Source organism: Thermobia domestica, chromosome 12, assembly GCF_964235325.1.
Source record: "Thermobia domestica chromosome 12, izTheDome1.hap1.1, whole genome shotgun sequence".
NCBI classification, from domain to species: domain Eukaryota; kingdom Metazoa; phylum Arthropoda; class Insecta; order Zygentoma; family Lepismatidae; genus Thermobia; species Thermobia domestica.
In genome coordinates this window covers 59,032,830-59,049,839 of record NC_137465.1, presented here as the reverse complement: position 1 = coordinate 59,049,839, position 17,010 = coordinate 59,032,830, and the positions used below count along the sequence as shown (strand labels likewise).

The following is a 17,010-nucleotide window of genomic DNA, read 5'->3' as shown; positions in this document are numbered from 1 at the left end:
ATTTCGCCATACATTTCGTCTATTTTTAAACCTATTTTGATTATATGTTCTAACATATGGATTGCTACGATTAATTAGGTTAGGCGGATTCCCTACATAACTTTGCCTATTTTGCTCATTTTGATTGCTAGAATTTACTCGGCTTAGGTTATGTTCCGTATTGTTCACACTTCGGATATTCAAATTCCGAACAGGCACCAAATGATCTGAATTATTCTTATTTTTACCCATTCCTGCTTGTTGATTCATGGCATGGTATTGAGTTTCATAGCATTGGACAAGCATTAATAAATGGTTGAAACTCATACACTGTGTGGAAAATAAGATCTGTTGCAATTTAAATGGAAGCAAATTTCGAATCGATGCTATTATTCTCGATTCCGATTGCAATGGATTAACGACCTTTAATTCGTTGTATGTATTTACAACAAACTCTACAATAGATTTATGCAATCGAGGATTGAAGTGTTGATTTCTAATGGTGGCATCTCTATTCGCAAGCAAAATGTCATTTTCATAATTTGCGATCAGTGCCGCTTTGAATTCATCATATGTATTGATGTGATCACGTACTGCTTTAAACCATAATGAACAAGGTGGGAGTAATACATGAGGAATTAATTTCATATATTGTGATCTATCTATACACATAATATTGCATTCGTCCTGGAATTTCTCTAAGAAAGAAGTAGCATTCTCGTTACACTTACCACTGAATTTGCTCATAGCTCGAATTTCACTCATCTTAACACTTAATTTTACCTTCCTTTTATCATTCCGTGTACTTATTGGGTGATAGTTCCTATCCATGACGTGATGTGTCGTTACACCATCTATGTTTCGCCCATCTGTACTCTTCGGATGTATTTCTTCCAATATAATATCATCATCAGACACCGGCGAAGGCGAGTTCATCTCTGGTGAGTGGGGAAACTCCAAGCGATCACTACACATGTTATTACGGTATGTGTTGTCCTTAACCTGTAGCATTCTAATTTCTTCCTGTAACGTAGCTATCGACTGCGTATTTGCTCGTATGTTGTTAGCATTATTGATGACCTGGATCTTTTGTTGTTGAACAGAAGATTCGGTTACTTCTAAATCCTTTTTTATATCACTGATTTCTTGGCTCAGGTGGTTGTGATTACCCTGGCATTCCTCCGATATTCCTTTTAACTTTTCCTCGAATTGCGAGGTAATATCGCTCATCGTCTGGATAATTAATTGTTTCGTTTCATCCGACTTCTGTTCCATCTTCTGTTCTATCGTCTGCTTCAATTCTTCGTATTGCTTGTTAGATTCATCAGACTTCTGTTCCATCTTCTGTTCTATCGTCTGCTTTAATTCTTCGTATTGCTTGTTGGATTCATCAGACTTCTGTTCTATCGTCTGCTTTAATTCTTCGTATTGCTTGTTGGATTCATCAGACTTCTGTTCTATCTTCTGTTCTATCGTCTGCTTTAATTCTTCGTATTGCTTGTTGGATTCATCAGACTTCTGTTCTATCGTCTGCTTTAATTCGGTAGACATCTGACTCAATTGCCGCTGTAAGACTAGCAAGATTCGGTCTTCCGATGTCATTCTTGATGTTACACTAGGTTCACCGTTGTCACTATTGGTGGATTCATTCTCCATTATTTCAGTGTCCATTTTCCTTAGATTATTCTACCACTTCTCAATATGGTCAAATTTGTATTCATTAACTTAATTGTAAAAGTAAATTCACCCTTACTTTGCTTCGGGGTATAGAATTTATGAAAAGGTCCCGGGTTCCGGCACCAAAATTTTTATAACGACTCACCAAGGGTAGTCGTCAACCTGGTCCGTCTAAGTAAGATATACAAATATTGAGTGGTAGTATTAGTTTGCATGTAAAAATTATCTTTAATAATTATATAGCATTATTCTCACCTTTTCTATTGAATGATAACGTCGATGAACGTTGCTAAAATGGTTTATTAGCTGATATATTTTATAATATATTTTCCTTCAAACTGTCAAGCACACAAACTTGCTGACTAGGTATCCATAAAACATTTACATAGCCACAACTATCCCATAATAATATTTTACATATATTAAAAACATTCTTCTTTTGTTATTATTAAATTAACATTCTATTAAGTATAGTGCACATGTATGAGCACTTTCTGCCCAAGGTACAGGTAATTATTAATCTATCCAATCTATCCAAAGTATTTTGTTATAAATGGTAATCTTACTTTGGAACTTGCAATGGTAATGTTACTTTGGAGTTTAAAATTGTAATTTTACTTTGAAATTTTCAATGGTAATCTTGCTTTTTAACTTTCAATGGTAATCTTACTTTGGAACTTACAATGGTAACAGTACCGTGCGGTGGGGAGGGCGAGCAGGGTGATCGTCCCGGGCGCCGAAGTAAGGAGGCGCAAAATTCGGGAGAAAAATGAAAGAAGTAAAGAAAAAAGAGAGGAATAATTACCTGGACTTCGACCTCACTCATATGTAGGGGGCGCTGTCGTATACTCTCGCTCCAGGCGCTGATTTTCCACTTCATGGCATTGAATGGTAATCTTGCTTTGGAACGTACAAGGGTAAACTTACTTTGGAACTTACAATGGTAATCTTACTTTGGAACTTACAGTGGTAATCTACTTTGGAACTTACAATGGTATTCTTACTTTGGAACTTATAGTTCTAATGTTATAATGGTGGACTTTAGAGGTCTTGTGATCATTATCAAAATTCTACTGAAAGGCATAGTACCAGTAATAACTTTTATGTTACTTTTAAAACAAAATATGAGTGAAGAATAAATAGAAAGAAGCTAAAGGACGTAAGGAAGCGTGTTACACGAAAATAAATGTGATCATGTACTGCGTTATGCTTTCTTTATCTAATGGACATGCTGTTTCGCCGAAATTGCAACTTTACGAGCCTTGCATTTTCGTTATTACCGGAAGTGATGGTATTGTTAGACTCATCAATTACAACTAGTATAAATTTTGAGCCTTAGGTTTTAACTTTAAATATACAGAGTTCGAAAGGTAGCTAGAAGACTACCATGCAATCAGTATGTTATAGTAGAATTGATTAATTGTAAGATTAACAGTCATTTATCCTCCACAGTAATTGACTGAACTGCCTTTCTTTAATGTCCCAATACAGTAAAGCCACAATTATCCGCGGAATTGAATGACAAGGACATCACGGATAGCGAAAATCGCGGATAACCCGAGAAAGAATAAAAATGAGATGCAAACACGAAATAATACAGTATTTCAGCATAAAAACTATGTTTTATTGTTTGTATTTTGTGGGTCGTCAAGGTCAGTGATCAGAGAATGTGAAAGTTATGACGAAAACAAGATCAAGAGGCTGCCATTTATCCACAAATTCCGAGAAGATGATGCACATAAACTTGTCAGCAACTTTCGTCCCTTGCACTGTATTTTCCCGGTTGTTGGCTTGGATTAAAATAAGTCCTTTTTGAGGTTCGTAATTAACTCTTCAGTGGTATCCTGCGGACTCTCGCTCAGCAGCGAACAATGAATGTAATGAAATTTACTACCACGCAAATCACTCTTCCGAATTCCCGTTTTTTCATAACTTACAACAATCGACTTCTGCTATCAGAGTAGAGTTGCACCTCAGAACGTGCGCTATTGTTGGAAATATTGGTTTTACAATGCAATTTATTTTTGTTTTAGTCCGCAGCGACTACTTATTTAAAATAATTGAGTGCGACTGCAGCTGGGTTAAAAAATAGTTTTCGCGACACTCGCGACCAATTGGGGCTTTACTGTACTTCTATAATTTTCTTTACTATCTTCGAACATTTTATTTATTTGTTTGTTTGTTTATTTTACATAGGATGCACAAGGCTCTTCCAATCACACCAAACACACAGCATTAGTCGAACGAGCATTGGGTCCTTGGAGGTCAAAATTGAGAATAAATAATTGTGATTTAAATATAACATTATGAAATCACATTTGCATATGGTATACGACACTCTTTTTATTGACCAGTTCCGGCCGTTTCTTTTGAATTTTTAGGTATATTTGCGTTAGTTGTCCACAGTACAGATTTGAGTCTACCATTCTGCTGGAGGCAGTAGTTCGCGATGCACTACGCCTTTCCAATTTCTCCAAACATACAGCATAACCTTATTGGACATCAGTATGGGCTTTGACACAGTCTCTGAAGTTCCTCCTCGCTTTGACCACAGTCTTTTGTGTACATTCTTGTTAGAGATTATCCGCTTTACATCACTTGTGATCAACAGCTTCAGAAATGGCTCGAGTTTATTACGTGTCAGCACATTCGCAGATAGAAGTTCGATCGAGTAAATGTTTTCGAGTCAGGTCGTGTGGCACCCAAACGTCAACCTTCTTTCTTATAGCCAGTTTTCTCCAAATGACTTAACACTGTTTGGTGATGGATGTTTAGGTCATTGGCAATGCCATGGCATCTTACATGCTAGTTTTGCTCTACTTTTGCAAGAATATCATCCACCTTTTCTGTGATTGGTTGCCCACTGCGAGGAGTATCTTGTATATTAACGTTTCCAGAATGAAAGCGCCTGAACCATATTTTGGCTATTGTTTTCGATAACGTATCTTGCCCATAAGCAGAAGAATTCTTTTCACGGTCCTGGCTTATATTTGCACCTTTCTCAAAATAAAACTGAAAACTGTAGCTCAGTTTTGTAAAAAGTTCACTTATCTTCACGGAAGAATACTTTATTTAGGTATAAGAATTTAAACACTTTTAAAGCACTTTCTGTTTGCTTCAGCTATCAAATAGCATTATGTCTGATGCGTTGCGTTTCATAACCTGAGATCTGATATACGAACGTTCCTAGTAGTAGAAACAATTTGCAAACCGCTTGCTGTAAGCTTGAATTGCAAGTCGGCTAAGCTTGCCTCCAGCTTGATTGGAAAACATGCAAGCATGCCGCAAGCTGGATTCCAGTAATGAAGTTACATGGGGGCAACTTTGCATTCAGTGTTCCATTCAAGCTTGACGCAAGCGTTTTACAAGTCAAGTCAATTCAATAGCCAATGAATGGCCAGTGATGTTATGACGCTCTGCGAAATATCTAAAGCATTGCTCAGCAAAAGACAGATTGTATGAAAGCATGCGTTTCAAGTGCAAGCGTAAAAAGCCAAAAGCTAAGCACGCACCAACTGGCCGAAAGCTTTCTTGCTACTAGGGTTATCTAATCGAAAAAGGCCCAACACTTTTTACATTACCTGATAGCGGTTTCAGTTCTACGGATTTCCTTCACTTTCCGTCTACGTTTTATGAGAAATCATCATCATCATACGTATTCTGCCTTTATTGGCAGGTCACTTGCCGCAGCTGAAAAGCTTCCATGCTCCACGGTCCTCCGCTAACTTCTTCGTCTTCGCGTATGATCTTTCTGTTTTTATATCATCCATTAATTGTAGTCTCCTTCGCCCCCTCCCTCTAGGACGTCCCTCATGATACAATTTCTTCTTAGGCAATGTCCCAACCAGTTTCTCTTCCTCTTCCTAATAATATCTAAACGTGTTCTTTTCTCACCCACCATTTCTAACACTCTCTCATTCGTTTTGCGCTCGACCCAACTAATTCTTTCCATTCTTCTTCACACCCACATTTCGAAGGCTTCCAGTCAATTTTCATCACCTTTACGTAATGTCCACGTTTCCGTCCCATACAGTAAAACACTCCACACGAAGCATTTTATGAGTCTTTTTCTCAACTCTTTTTTCAAGGTCCCACAAAACAGACTTTTCTTGCTCCTAAAGGCTTCTTTCGCCATTTCTATCCTTGCTTTTATTTCACATTCGCACTTCATGTTATTACTAAGAATACTACTCAGATATCGAAAACTATTCACTTGTTCTATTTTCTCCCCTCCCACTTTTATATTTGACACAGACCCCTTCGTTCCAATCACCATGGCTTTTGTCTTTCTAACATTTATTTTCATCCCATATTCTTCAAAGCCCTTTCTCATTTTTTCTAACATTTTATTGATTTTCTTTTCAGATTCTGCAACAAGCGCCATATCATCTGCAAATCTTATGCAACTTATGAGAAATAGTTAATTAATTTTTCCGAAATATAAATTATTTTTAAAATTTAACGTTTTCCTCTTGTATTTTCCTGAATTACCTTGCACTCAAAAGTACTTTTGGAAACTGTACGATATAATTAATAATTTCATTAAATGTGGTACAATAGCGTATAAGAGTCTGTCAAAAAAATATGTACACAATTTAATATACAGTATCTAGTATCGTTTCCGAAGCTGAATTCCATTACAATCTGTAGTATGTTTCTTATGTAGTTATCTGAACTCTCCCGACTGTAAATGTTACATGTGATATCGAGACAAGATGGTCGGTACGCACTTGATATTTGAAGAATGGAAGTCATATATTTTAAAGTAGTATTTGAGACTGGAAAATGCTACTGAGTTCAACATATCGTGAAGGATGAATTTGAAAACAGGTGCTCCTAAACGATTGACAAATGGATGAGTCAAACGATTTCGTAATTTTCGCTGTTAATATAAATGTGAGGTTGCAAAAGTCACATATTCGGTTCCAAACAATCCGTCTGCTAGGTAATGAAAGCATAAAGCTGATGCATGTTTTCACTTTATTTTCACATAAATACTACGTCTCCTTATCTTCCAAATCTTTGATATGCTTTTCTTTAATGTCCCTTCTTTCGGAAATTTAAATAGAAAGTGCAATTCTCTCTTCCATTATATTATTTGTAAATCAATACAAAACATAACCATAAGTTCCACATCTAGCACATGTCTTTGGGAGCCGCCAGAAACAAAGAATGCTGTGTTGTGCACAAAGGATGGTCTGGAAAATCTTGTAGAGTTAAAAGTCCTGTTTTTTCTGTTATGGTTTTAGAAAAGTTTGCAACTACTTCGAGCACATTTGGTAACTGTATAGATGCAGGAAACTTGTATTACGCCTCATTGTAATATGCATTAAACTTGTGATGTAGAATTAACTTCAGCACTAGGTTATAGTAGTTATAAAGTTTGTATTTTTTTCTTTTCGTTAAAGTATGTACACATTTTTGAAAGCTCAGTATATCTTCTGAATATTAATGTTTCGGTTATGTGAGGTAAGAGACCTGGAAAATAATTCACCCATATCCATTCAAAGGTAATTAACCTCTCCTTCTCCAGCTTCGGAATTTCAAGTTTTCCAGCGAAACGATGCCAGTCAGTTGTGTGATTCTTTGTGACATACATGACAAGCTATCGAGTTTCTTTGAGTCTATCTAATGAAACACGCAAAGGTAAATAATCTCATATTGAGATTCTGATGAAAATCTGAGTATAAGGGAGATAATTATACTGGAAAGATTTCTTGTGGAGATGGGGATTAAAAGTAAAATTTTAACACTGACTTAATCATGCACCTTCTTTCCGAATATCATTTACTTTCAATTGTAGATAGCAGATTGTGGAACATAAATGTGCAAGCAAGAGTTCAAAGATGAAACAATTTATCTTCTGCTTTCTACGAACAAAAGAACTCATCTGCACAAAAGTGAGTGTTTGACTAGTTTTCTTTCTATTTGAAATATGACTATACATCATTCAAAATTAAGTCTATTCTAAAATAATGATTTTTCTATTGGGGAAGAAATTTTTCAGACTTCTCTTGCATATCAATATATAATACAATATTGCCTGCTACGATACGGTTTGCAGATGATATTGTGCTTGTTGCAGAATATGAAGAGAAAATAAATAAGATGGTAGAAAACTTGAGGAAGACTTGTAAAAAAAATATGGGAAGAAAATAAATATTGGAAAAACAAAAGCCATGGTGTTTGGAACGAAGGGTTCTGTGTCAAATATAGAAGTAGGAGAGAAGAAAATAAAACAGGTGACTAGTTTTCGATACCTGGGTAGTATTATTAGTAATGATATGAAGTGTGAACGTGAAATAAAAAGAAGGATAGAAATGGTGAAAGAAGCGTTAAGGAGGAAAAAGGTATTATTTTGTGGGACCTTGAACAGAAAAGAAGGCTTATAAAATGCTTCTTTTGGAATATTGTTTGTGTAGGTGGGAAACATGGACATTACACAAAAATGATTAAAAGCGACTGGAAGCTTTCGAAATTTTGGGAATGAAGAAGAATGGAGAGAATTAGCTGGGTAGAACGGAAAACGAATGAGAGGGTGCTAGAAATGTTGAAAAAAAAAAAAACAATTTTAGATATTTTTAAGAAGAGGAAGAGAAACTGGTTGGGTCATTAACTAAGAAGGAACTGTATCATGGGGGACGTATTAGAGAGTATGGTGGAAGGAAAGAGAGCGAGGGGAAGGATACTACAATTAATGGACGATATCAAAACAGAGAAATTGTACGGAAAGACAAAGAAGTTAACGGGAGACAGTTGAGCATGGAAGTTTCTCAGTTGCAGCAAGTGACCTGCCAAATATGACAGAATACTTATGATGATAAGTGGCTTACACAAATAGGGTTATCTGCCTTTAGTCCCCCTTTATACAATATATTATGGAAAAAATATATATTTACCATTTTACGATATGAAATAAAAATTGCGCGTGTACTGAAGAGATATGAACTTTGGTGTTTGACTGTCCCCTGACGGTTTGACGAAATCTGTGCACGCTATTGCTTGATGTAAGTTAAGAAGATTTTATAATTCTTAACGCTAGATCATAATTAATTTAAAATCATTTTACTTACTTACCTCATTGTCATAGTCCCAAGGAACGTACGAAAACTGTAAAGAAGGCATGAAAGTATTCGCCTGCAACCAGCGTATGAAAAGCTCTTTTGTTGGCAATGCTCCGTAACCATTTCCACCAATCATATCAGGTAATACAAGTGTATATCCAACCATGTTCATCTGAAGAAGTGTTGTTACCAATGTCTTTAGTCCATTATTATAACCCCATCTACTGTCCTTATCTAACATTCTGACGAATATCGGCAAATCTTGCGCTCTTCTCCCAATGCGAACTTCAATCATGTTTCCCAATTGAGCACATGTTCTTGCATATTCCGTCGTGAAGATGTTTGGCTGCAACTCTGTAGGACTCACCAGTAAGGTATTTGGTGGCAAATAAGTAGCTTCACCAGAATCGAATTTAAAAGAATCAATTCCATCTTCAGTTTGTAGTCGATGTAATAATGATACAAACCAGTTTGCTCCATCAGGATTTGTGAAATCGATTACTCCCCCTGAGCCATCCCACCATGTTGTGTTTCCAGTATTTCCATTTGCATCACGCACTAGGTAGCCAGCACTAGATGCTAACTCATAGTTAGAACTCTCAAAATTAACATACGGGTACACCCATAAAGTTACACGGAAACCTAAATCTTTGATTTGTTGTGTAAGAGACGAAATGTTGGGAAACTTTTGCAAATCAAATGTGAAATCTCCGTAATTTGCTTCCCATTTGTCATCTATTTCTAGTTGGCTATTGTTGAAGCCATATTCATTGATTTCATTTGCAAATTGAAGAACTATCTCTTCATTAATGTCCTTTTTGTACCTAGCCCAAGTTGACCAAATTGGATGAGTTATCATTCTTTCATCAGGAATATCAGACGGAAAGCCCAGGAAATTCTGAACGGCATCTAAATGAGCCGCTCTTGCATCATCGGCTGTACATACATTGTATTTCAAAGTCAACGGACCTTCAACAATATATGGTGCATCTCTTCTAGCTACAAAGCAAAGTTGATTATCACCACTTGAGTTAGAGCTGATAAAAAGTGGAACATCTTCAGGAACGTAATAGTAAACACCATCGGAATTAAGCCAATAAGATTCAACTACTCCTCTGTTGCCCTGACCGTCTGTGATATACGGAAATAAGTCGAGAGGAACAGTCTCAATTGGCCATGTTTGGTCATATACTTCTAAACTTCCATACCAATGGGCGCTGCCGAGGTCATAACAGTCACGGAATTCAGTGTCTTCTTCTCCACTCCAAATAGTCTCGACACAATTTTCTTTTATTTTTCTGATTTGTAACTTGATATTTTCTCCATATTGTAAACAGACGTCTCCGTTATCGCATAACGAAGGCGACTGGTCTACAGGTAAGCTTAGCCCCAATTTTCCATTAACAATCTGTGTTCCACCTGCAAAGAAAAAAAAATCAATTCCTCGTGGTTCAATTATAAGAGTTGTCGGAATTCGGTTCCTAATTAGGATATACCTAGTTCATTTTTAAAACTACACTATATAGAGTAACCTTGTTGTTTGTAATATATTGTACATTGAATTCCAACAAATAAATTAATACACTAAACGCACTTTACTACAATACCTATGAATGAAATGAAATACTTAGTTTAACGTCCCACGCGTGTGTCCTTTAATCTAAAGGAGATGCGTAGTTAATAAAAGTAATTCTGAAAAAAATGGGGAATGAAAATGTGGGAGAAACGGGAAAACCACGAGAAATACTAAAGACAGGATATTGTTCACCACAAAATTGCATGGCCTGAAATAGAACCAGGGATCCTTGCGTCAGTGGTAAGCGCTCTAGCACTAAGGCATCGTGTCTCCTCCTCAATTCGTGTGTTTGAGTCATTACCCATATATATTTTTCTAACAGTGACAATCGTATATGAATCTTCCTATAGGCTAAGGGAGACGGATGATTAAGGCAAGTGAATGATGATGGAACGATTGGTGGAATAAGATTGAGGGAGGAAACAGGAGTACCCAAAGAAAACTCACGAACACGATGTTGTCCACTAGAAATTTAACTTGACCGAGAATCGAAGCTGGGACCCAACGCACCAGAGGTAAGCGATCCACCATTAAACCACCGTGCTTCCCTGGGTAACAATCGTATGTGATTGGTGAAAGTTAAGGTAAGAATATAAGTAAAAATATGCGCAGCCTTGCATAGCATCATCAAAGCTATTTTTCAAGGATGTTATAAAATAGAGGATCTGCCCATACAACAAAATCGTAAAGCCATACGTCACAGCTTCACCACACCTACTCTGCCCTCTCCGCGCCACTAAGATCGCAATATTTGGAGCCAACAATCATGGCGGAAGCGAGAGCAGCCAATCAGACGTGCGGGTTTAGATGATGCTCGGTTGTTTTTTGGCTTCATTGATTTCATATGATGAAGATACGTATAGGCAGATCCTCTATTTTATAACATCCTTGTTATTTTTGGTGAAAAGTATACTATGTTGATTACTCATTGTACAGGTGGAAGTTTAATTTTCTGAATAAAGTAAATATATTTTATGGGCATATTTTTAATTAACTAATCAACAACCATTTAATTGAGCCATAAATAAAACTCACTGGCCACCAAATGTAATCCTTCGTTGATAAAATACTAGGAAGATTAGAGACTAAGATATTCCTTTTTAATTGAATTGATCTTTCTGGCATTACAACTCATAAGATATATATTACCAAAAGAACGGATTGATTTGTGATCAGCAAGCAATTCTACCCTGTCATTCAGTGGATTTTTTTTTTAAAATAAATAAATACATAAAGAAATAAAAAAGTTAAATCTTTCAGTTTAACGTCCCAAGCTTATGCCCTGTTAAGTTGTAGGAGATGGATGATTAATGAAATTGAATGATTAGAAAAAAAAGAAAAAAGAAAAGCAAAAAAAGAAAGAAAGAAAGAAAAAACTGAGAGGTGTAAATGTGGCAAGACACGAGAGAACTACGAGAAAACCCAAGGGGATGATATTGTCCTCTACTCTTCACACCAAAGAAGAGCGATCTACCAATAAATCATCATGCCCTCCTTCTGGTTTTTTAGATCAAACTTTGACACTTTTGAATTCAAGCTATTTTCCATCATTTAATGATGATGAGTCAAAGCCGGAAATTCTATATCCACACCGGAAATTTAACCTGAAACGATACTCATTTTTAAAAATATACGGAATTTTTTAAGATTTATTGGAAATTAAATATTCGACCGTGTTCCAGGGAGTACGCTCAGAGCTCTCGGGAGGAGGCAGTGCTCCCCCCCCAAAAAAAACATGTCTGGAAGAAACACCGACCGTGGGACGTAAAACTGAAAGATTTCATTTCATTCCAATTCAATTTGCGTTCATATAGCCTCGATTGTAGGAATGCATTCGAGTCGAGTCGAGTCGAGATTTAAGCCTGTCTCGACTCGTCTCGAGAAAATGTTGTCTCGACTCGTGTCTCGACTCGAAAATATGTTTCTGTCTCGACTCGTGTCTCGACTCGACAGTCTCTGTCTCGACTCGACTCGAATTCGAGTCGAGACGTCTCGAAATTCGAGTCGAGACAAAATGTACGAGTTAAAATATACGCACACATCAGCCAGACCATCATGACTACCTACCTAATTGTCAGTATGTCGACTTTTGGCATGGATAAAAACGGCGACACGTCTTGGCATACACGCAATGATCCTTGATAGGTCGCTGGAGAGAGCTGGCACCACATGTGCTCACACAGCTCACCTAATTCCCGTAAATTCCGGGAAGGGGGGAGATTTGTTCTGACGTGACGTTCAATCACATCCCACAAGGGACATCACTCAAATGTCCGGCTCCAATTTCAATGAAACTTTTTTTGCTGATAGAAGGCATGTATGCATCATTACTTGTGATGACAAATTTTTGCCATGGTGCATGTTTTCTATTTTTAAAAAAATAACTTTTAAGAGTTGTGATGTGGTTATTAGAGATTACTACAGAAGTCCCTTACTACCCTTTGTAAACGGAGCGTTAATGAAGAAAAGTGAAGAAAAACCATGTGGATACATATAAGTCCTGGGGGGAAGTCGTATGGTAGATATGACCTTGATGGCAGCCATCTTGAAATCCGCCATTTTGAATTAAGGTCAAGTTTTCAAAATGGGAATAGGGTAATATGATACATAATTTCGGGCTAGAATTTAATTAGAAAAATAATGGTGAGGTTAGTTTTAAGATACACCCATTTGGGGGAAAGTTACAGGCATATTAATTGTTTTTACTTACTGTGTGCGTAAGTCCCTTCTTACTTTCGTCTCAACTCTCAAGACCTGTAAATCGATCGCAACGGCAGAGCCCGGTTTCGCACTAGTGTTTAGAAATCTTTAAACTCACTTGAGGCAATATTTGAGGATTATTGTATTGTATTTTGCCTTTAATTAAATTTGAACCCACTTCATGATCTTGTGTAAAGTATCACTAAAAGAGAATTTCTGTTTTTATGGAGAACGTAAGCATAGCAATTATAAAAGGTGAGTAAGGTGCGTATGTATTTATAAGAAAGTTTATTTTACGAGTCTTTTGTGGTTCCGCAAACCTATTCTTTAGTTTTTTTTTTCAAAATACTCATATCTCATAAATAAAAGAGCTATTATAAAATCTCTTACCACTATTCTTTAATACTTATAAAATTTTATTTATTGTAAAAGCACTGGCGAGATATTTCTTATCGCCCACTAAAATTATGGTGGAGCTCCTTCGTGGCTAACGGTTAGCATACTTGCCTTTGGCGTGGGAAACCTGGGCTTGATTCCCGGTGGGAGTTCATGTGGTTCGGATTCCACGTTAATCAGTAGGTCCGCGTCTCACATAGCCTCACTGCTGAACGGGACGTTAAACTCAGAATCAATTCAACTCAAAATTATGGTTTTGACTTTATTATGATGTCATTAGTTTAAACGCCCAACTGCCCAGTAATTATAAACATTGACTACATTATAAAACTGTAATTTGTGACGACTAAAATATCAGAAATTAAAGATTATTCTTTGGTTTTGGAACATTTTGAAAAACGTGAAAAACTGGTACGGCACCGATACAACATACCTTTTGGATTTGTCATTGTGTAAAGTGATACAAACTAAAGAAGAATTACAACTTTATGAAGTTGTATTAGGACTTATTATTTAGAAATAAACACCAAATAAGTGTAATAGTTCATACCCGTATCAAATACCAAGTTTATGATGAATCAACTACACAAAGTAGGATCCAAAAACGCTCATTGCAATTTGTTCCATCCTTCAGTCGAACCAGGAACTGAAACATAAAGAGTGACATTTTCTTTTTAAAGATACTTTGTCCAGCTAATATTGTGAAGGTTTATGTCAGTAGAAGGAATTGCATTCCATTATACAAGCGCAATTTCACAACTTTATGTACACATTACTAATTATCGAACACCGTTGTCCATATGATTAGCGTACGCGTCTTTGGTGCGGGAGACCTAGGTTCGATTTCCGATGGGAACTCCTGTGGTTCTGAACCCACGTTAATTTGTAAGTTCACGTCTCATATAGCCTTGATGCTGAAAGGGACACTAAACTCTAATCTAATACTAAATACAAATATTTAAAGAAAATGATGACGCACCAAGATGACGTGAATTTGGCTATCAAATCCATTTTGTGTTTTCAGTTATTTTCTAGTAGTATTTTTTCTGGGCATCCTTTCAAAAGACAGTGATGCAAATTTCGTAACTGCGAATTCCTGTTAGAAGCCATGAAATTATCCGATTAGATGCAAAATTTCCCGTCCACTAAAATAGATACCGTAAATTTACAATATCTAACAATAAATGAAGGGTAAGGGGAAAAAAACAAGAAATGTCCATGTATGTGCTTTTTCGGGTGCTTTGTCCTGTCTGTTGGCGACTCTTGGTACTATTTGACTGTATATGCCATGCATGCCTAGATGTAAAAATGTCCCTGTAAAAAGGGGCGAAAGATTTAATAATCCTATTCTTTTTACACGGTTTTCAATGTTAAAACGCCGTTTTCTCGAAAATGTAGTTTTGTGACATTCCTTCTTTTTTCCCCTTACCCTTCAAATAATTTTGAAACATATCGCTTTCGAGGGAAAAAATGAAGTGAAATCTTTGAGTTTTACGTCCCACGTTTATGCCGGTTAGGCTAAAGGAGAGGGGTGATGATGAGAAATTAGTGAAATCGTGGAATGAAGAAAGTGGGAGGAACGGAAGAACCCCGAGGAAACCCACGCACACGGTGTTTTCCACCACAAAGTTCACTTGGTGCGAGCTGGGATCGAACCAGGGTCCCCAAGCACCAGAGGTGTACGATCTACCACTGATCCACCGCGGCCCCGCTTTAGAGGGGCCATGACGTATAGTTGAACTCATTCTCGTAGTATGAAAGGCATTATTTATAATTATGCATGATAGGATCACAAACAAAATTTAAAAATATTATGTGCACTTTCTTTTAACAAACATTATATTGTCTTTTATGGTGTGGAAGGGAATGTTATATTCGAAAAAAAGTCCTTAACACGATCCTTGTTGCTACACACTGCATGTTCCTAGCCACAGAAAAGATGCAGCGATAGGTAGGCTATTTTTCAATTGCTTTACATTAGCTTGATGTTTCAAGTCTTTTGTGTGTTTCTGAAGTTCACTTTTACCACAAAAGAGCTCAATATTAACATGTCTTACATAGCTTTGGTTCGATTCTCAATACGGACTGCAACTACCCGTTAAATTGTGCATCCGAAAGGCACTCTTTGTTAAACCTCGCTTATCACCGCTCATCTTAATAATAACTTCACCGCGAAGCAAATGTTGCATTTTTCTCTTTCATCCTAACACAAAACAAAACTAACCACAGCGGTGACACGAAGGAGCTATTTCGAAAAGAAACAAGCTGTGCTTCATAGAGATGTGTACCAAATGATAGAAGTATAAAGTATTGTTTTCTTTCCTGTTTATTGACATCAGTTGGTGTTCTTAATGAGTTTACTCATTAGTTTAGAAGGAGTATATATGGAATTTGGACATATGTTGTACGTATTCTCCTGAGAAATTGATGAGACCAGAAAAATTATCTACGTAACTTTATCAAATATTTATTCTCCATAATGATACCACGCGGAAAACTTGGTATAAGCCTTCTTTTATCTGTGCCTCCCTCTGTTAGCTGTTTTGTATCATATATATTGGATGGTTTTGATATTTCTTCTGATCATTAAAACAACAATGGTACCTGTGTGCGTGCAGAAATGCAAAAGCACAAGGTAACTTCCTATTTGTTTTGGAAACAACAAACCCATTTCACGTGTGCGAGAGAAATTGAGCACAGCGAGATCGGGTGTTTACTCACGGTCAGTTCGCAGGAGGAGTCCATGGTAAAAGATTTGACTATCTCGAAAACACTCGTAAAACCTTACAAATACAAAAGACTGCGCTTCAAAGAAAGTTTAGACACAGATGTTTCAATTTTCTTTTAGCATCTTTCTTCAGCAAAAGAGTCGGTTCATTGTATTCGAAAAAGGGAAGGGAGAAAGGGTGAATTTATATTTTATGTGGGGGGTAACGTTGTAAGTAGTATAAACAATACATAACGCAATAAGACATACTGAAGCACTTCCTTTAGCGGTATATCACTAGATCTATCCTGACCCTCATCCCACCTCAAGTTGTAAAGTAGAAAGGGACAGATGTATTCAACATGACTGCGCACTTGAGTTTCAGTTCACAAAACTAAAACCAGTGAGCAAGTAAACAGTCTTTTGTAGGATCGTGTTTTACTTCTTGAATTTATTTTTGAACATTTCTGTGAATTCAACAACAGAACGCAGTAGAAATACGGACTAGTTTTTACTCCAACCATTACTTTCGCTCCAACCCAGGGATGCCACATTTATGATTTCGTACTAGATTTAGTGATTTTACTATTGAACTAGTGATCTAGTACGTACTTTGGGTAAATATGCACATTCTAGTGATTTTTTTGCATTTTTTTCTGGTGCAGACAAATGAGAAAGAAATGGTTCTTAAAATAAAAGGAAGAAGTATATTGCACTTCAAAACAAATGTAGAAACCTTAAATTATTTTTTCTTTTCCCTCTGACAGAATGAAACCCCTGCTGTGTAACGACCTTAGGTAAACAACGGCTATCTTGGTCCGCTACCTCCTTTTGTTAGCCGACATGAGATGGGTTACTTTTTTTTTCTGGAAGAAAGTGAAGAAATAATTATCCAGTACATTTACGTTTTG

General features: G+C 36.7%; 1 protein-coding gene across 1 annotated transcript in view; it reads right to left on the bottom strand.

The window, feature by feature from the left end:
- The window catches only part of LOC145666467 (alpha-galactosidase MYORG-like), a 66,059-nt gene that overhangs the window by 12,068 nt on the left and 36,981 nt on the right, over positions 1-17,010 (bottom strand). The window contains exon 3 of the mRNA XM_081733708.1: positions 8,734-10,139. Coding sequence (XP_081589834.1) covers positions 8,734-10,139 — 1,406 coding nt within the window. The remainder of the gene's footprint in view (positions 1-8,733; positions 10,140-17,010) is intronic.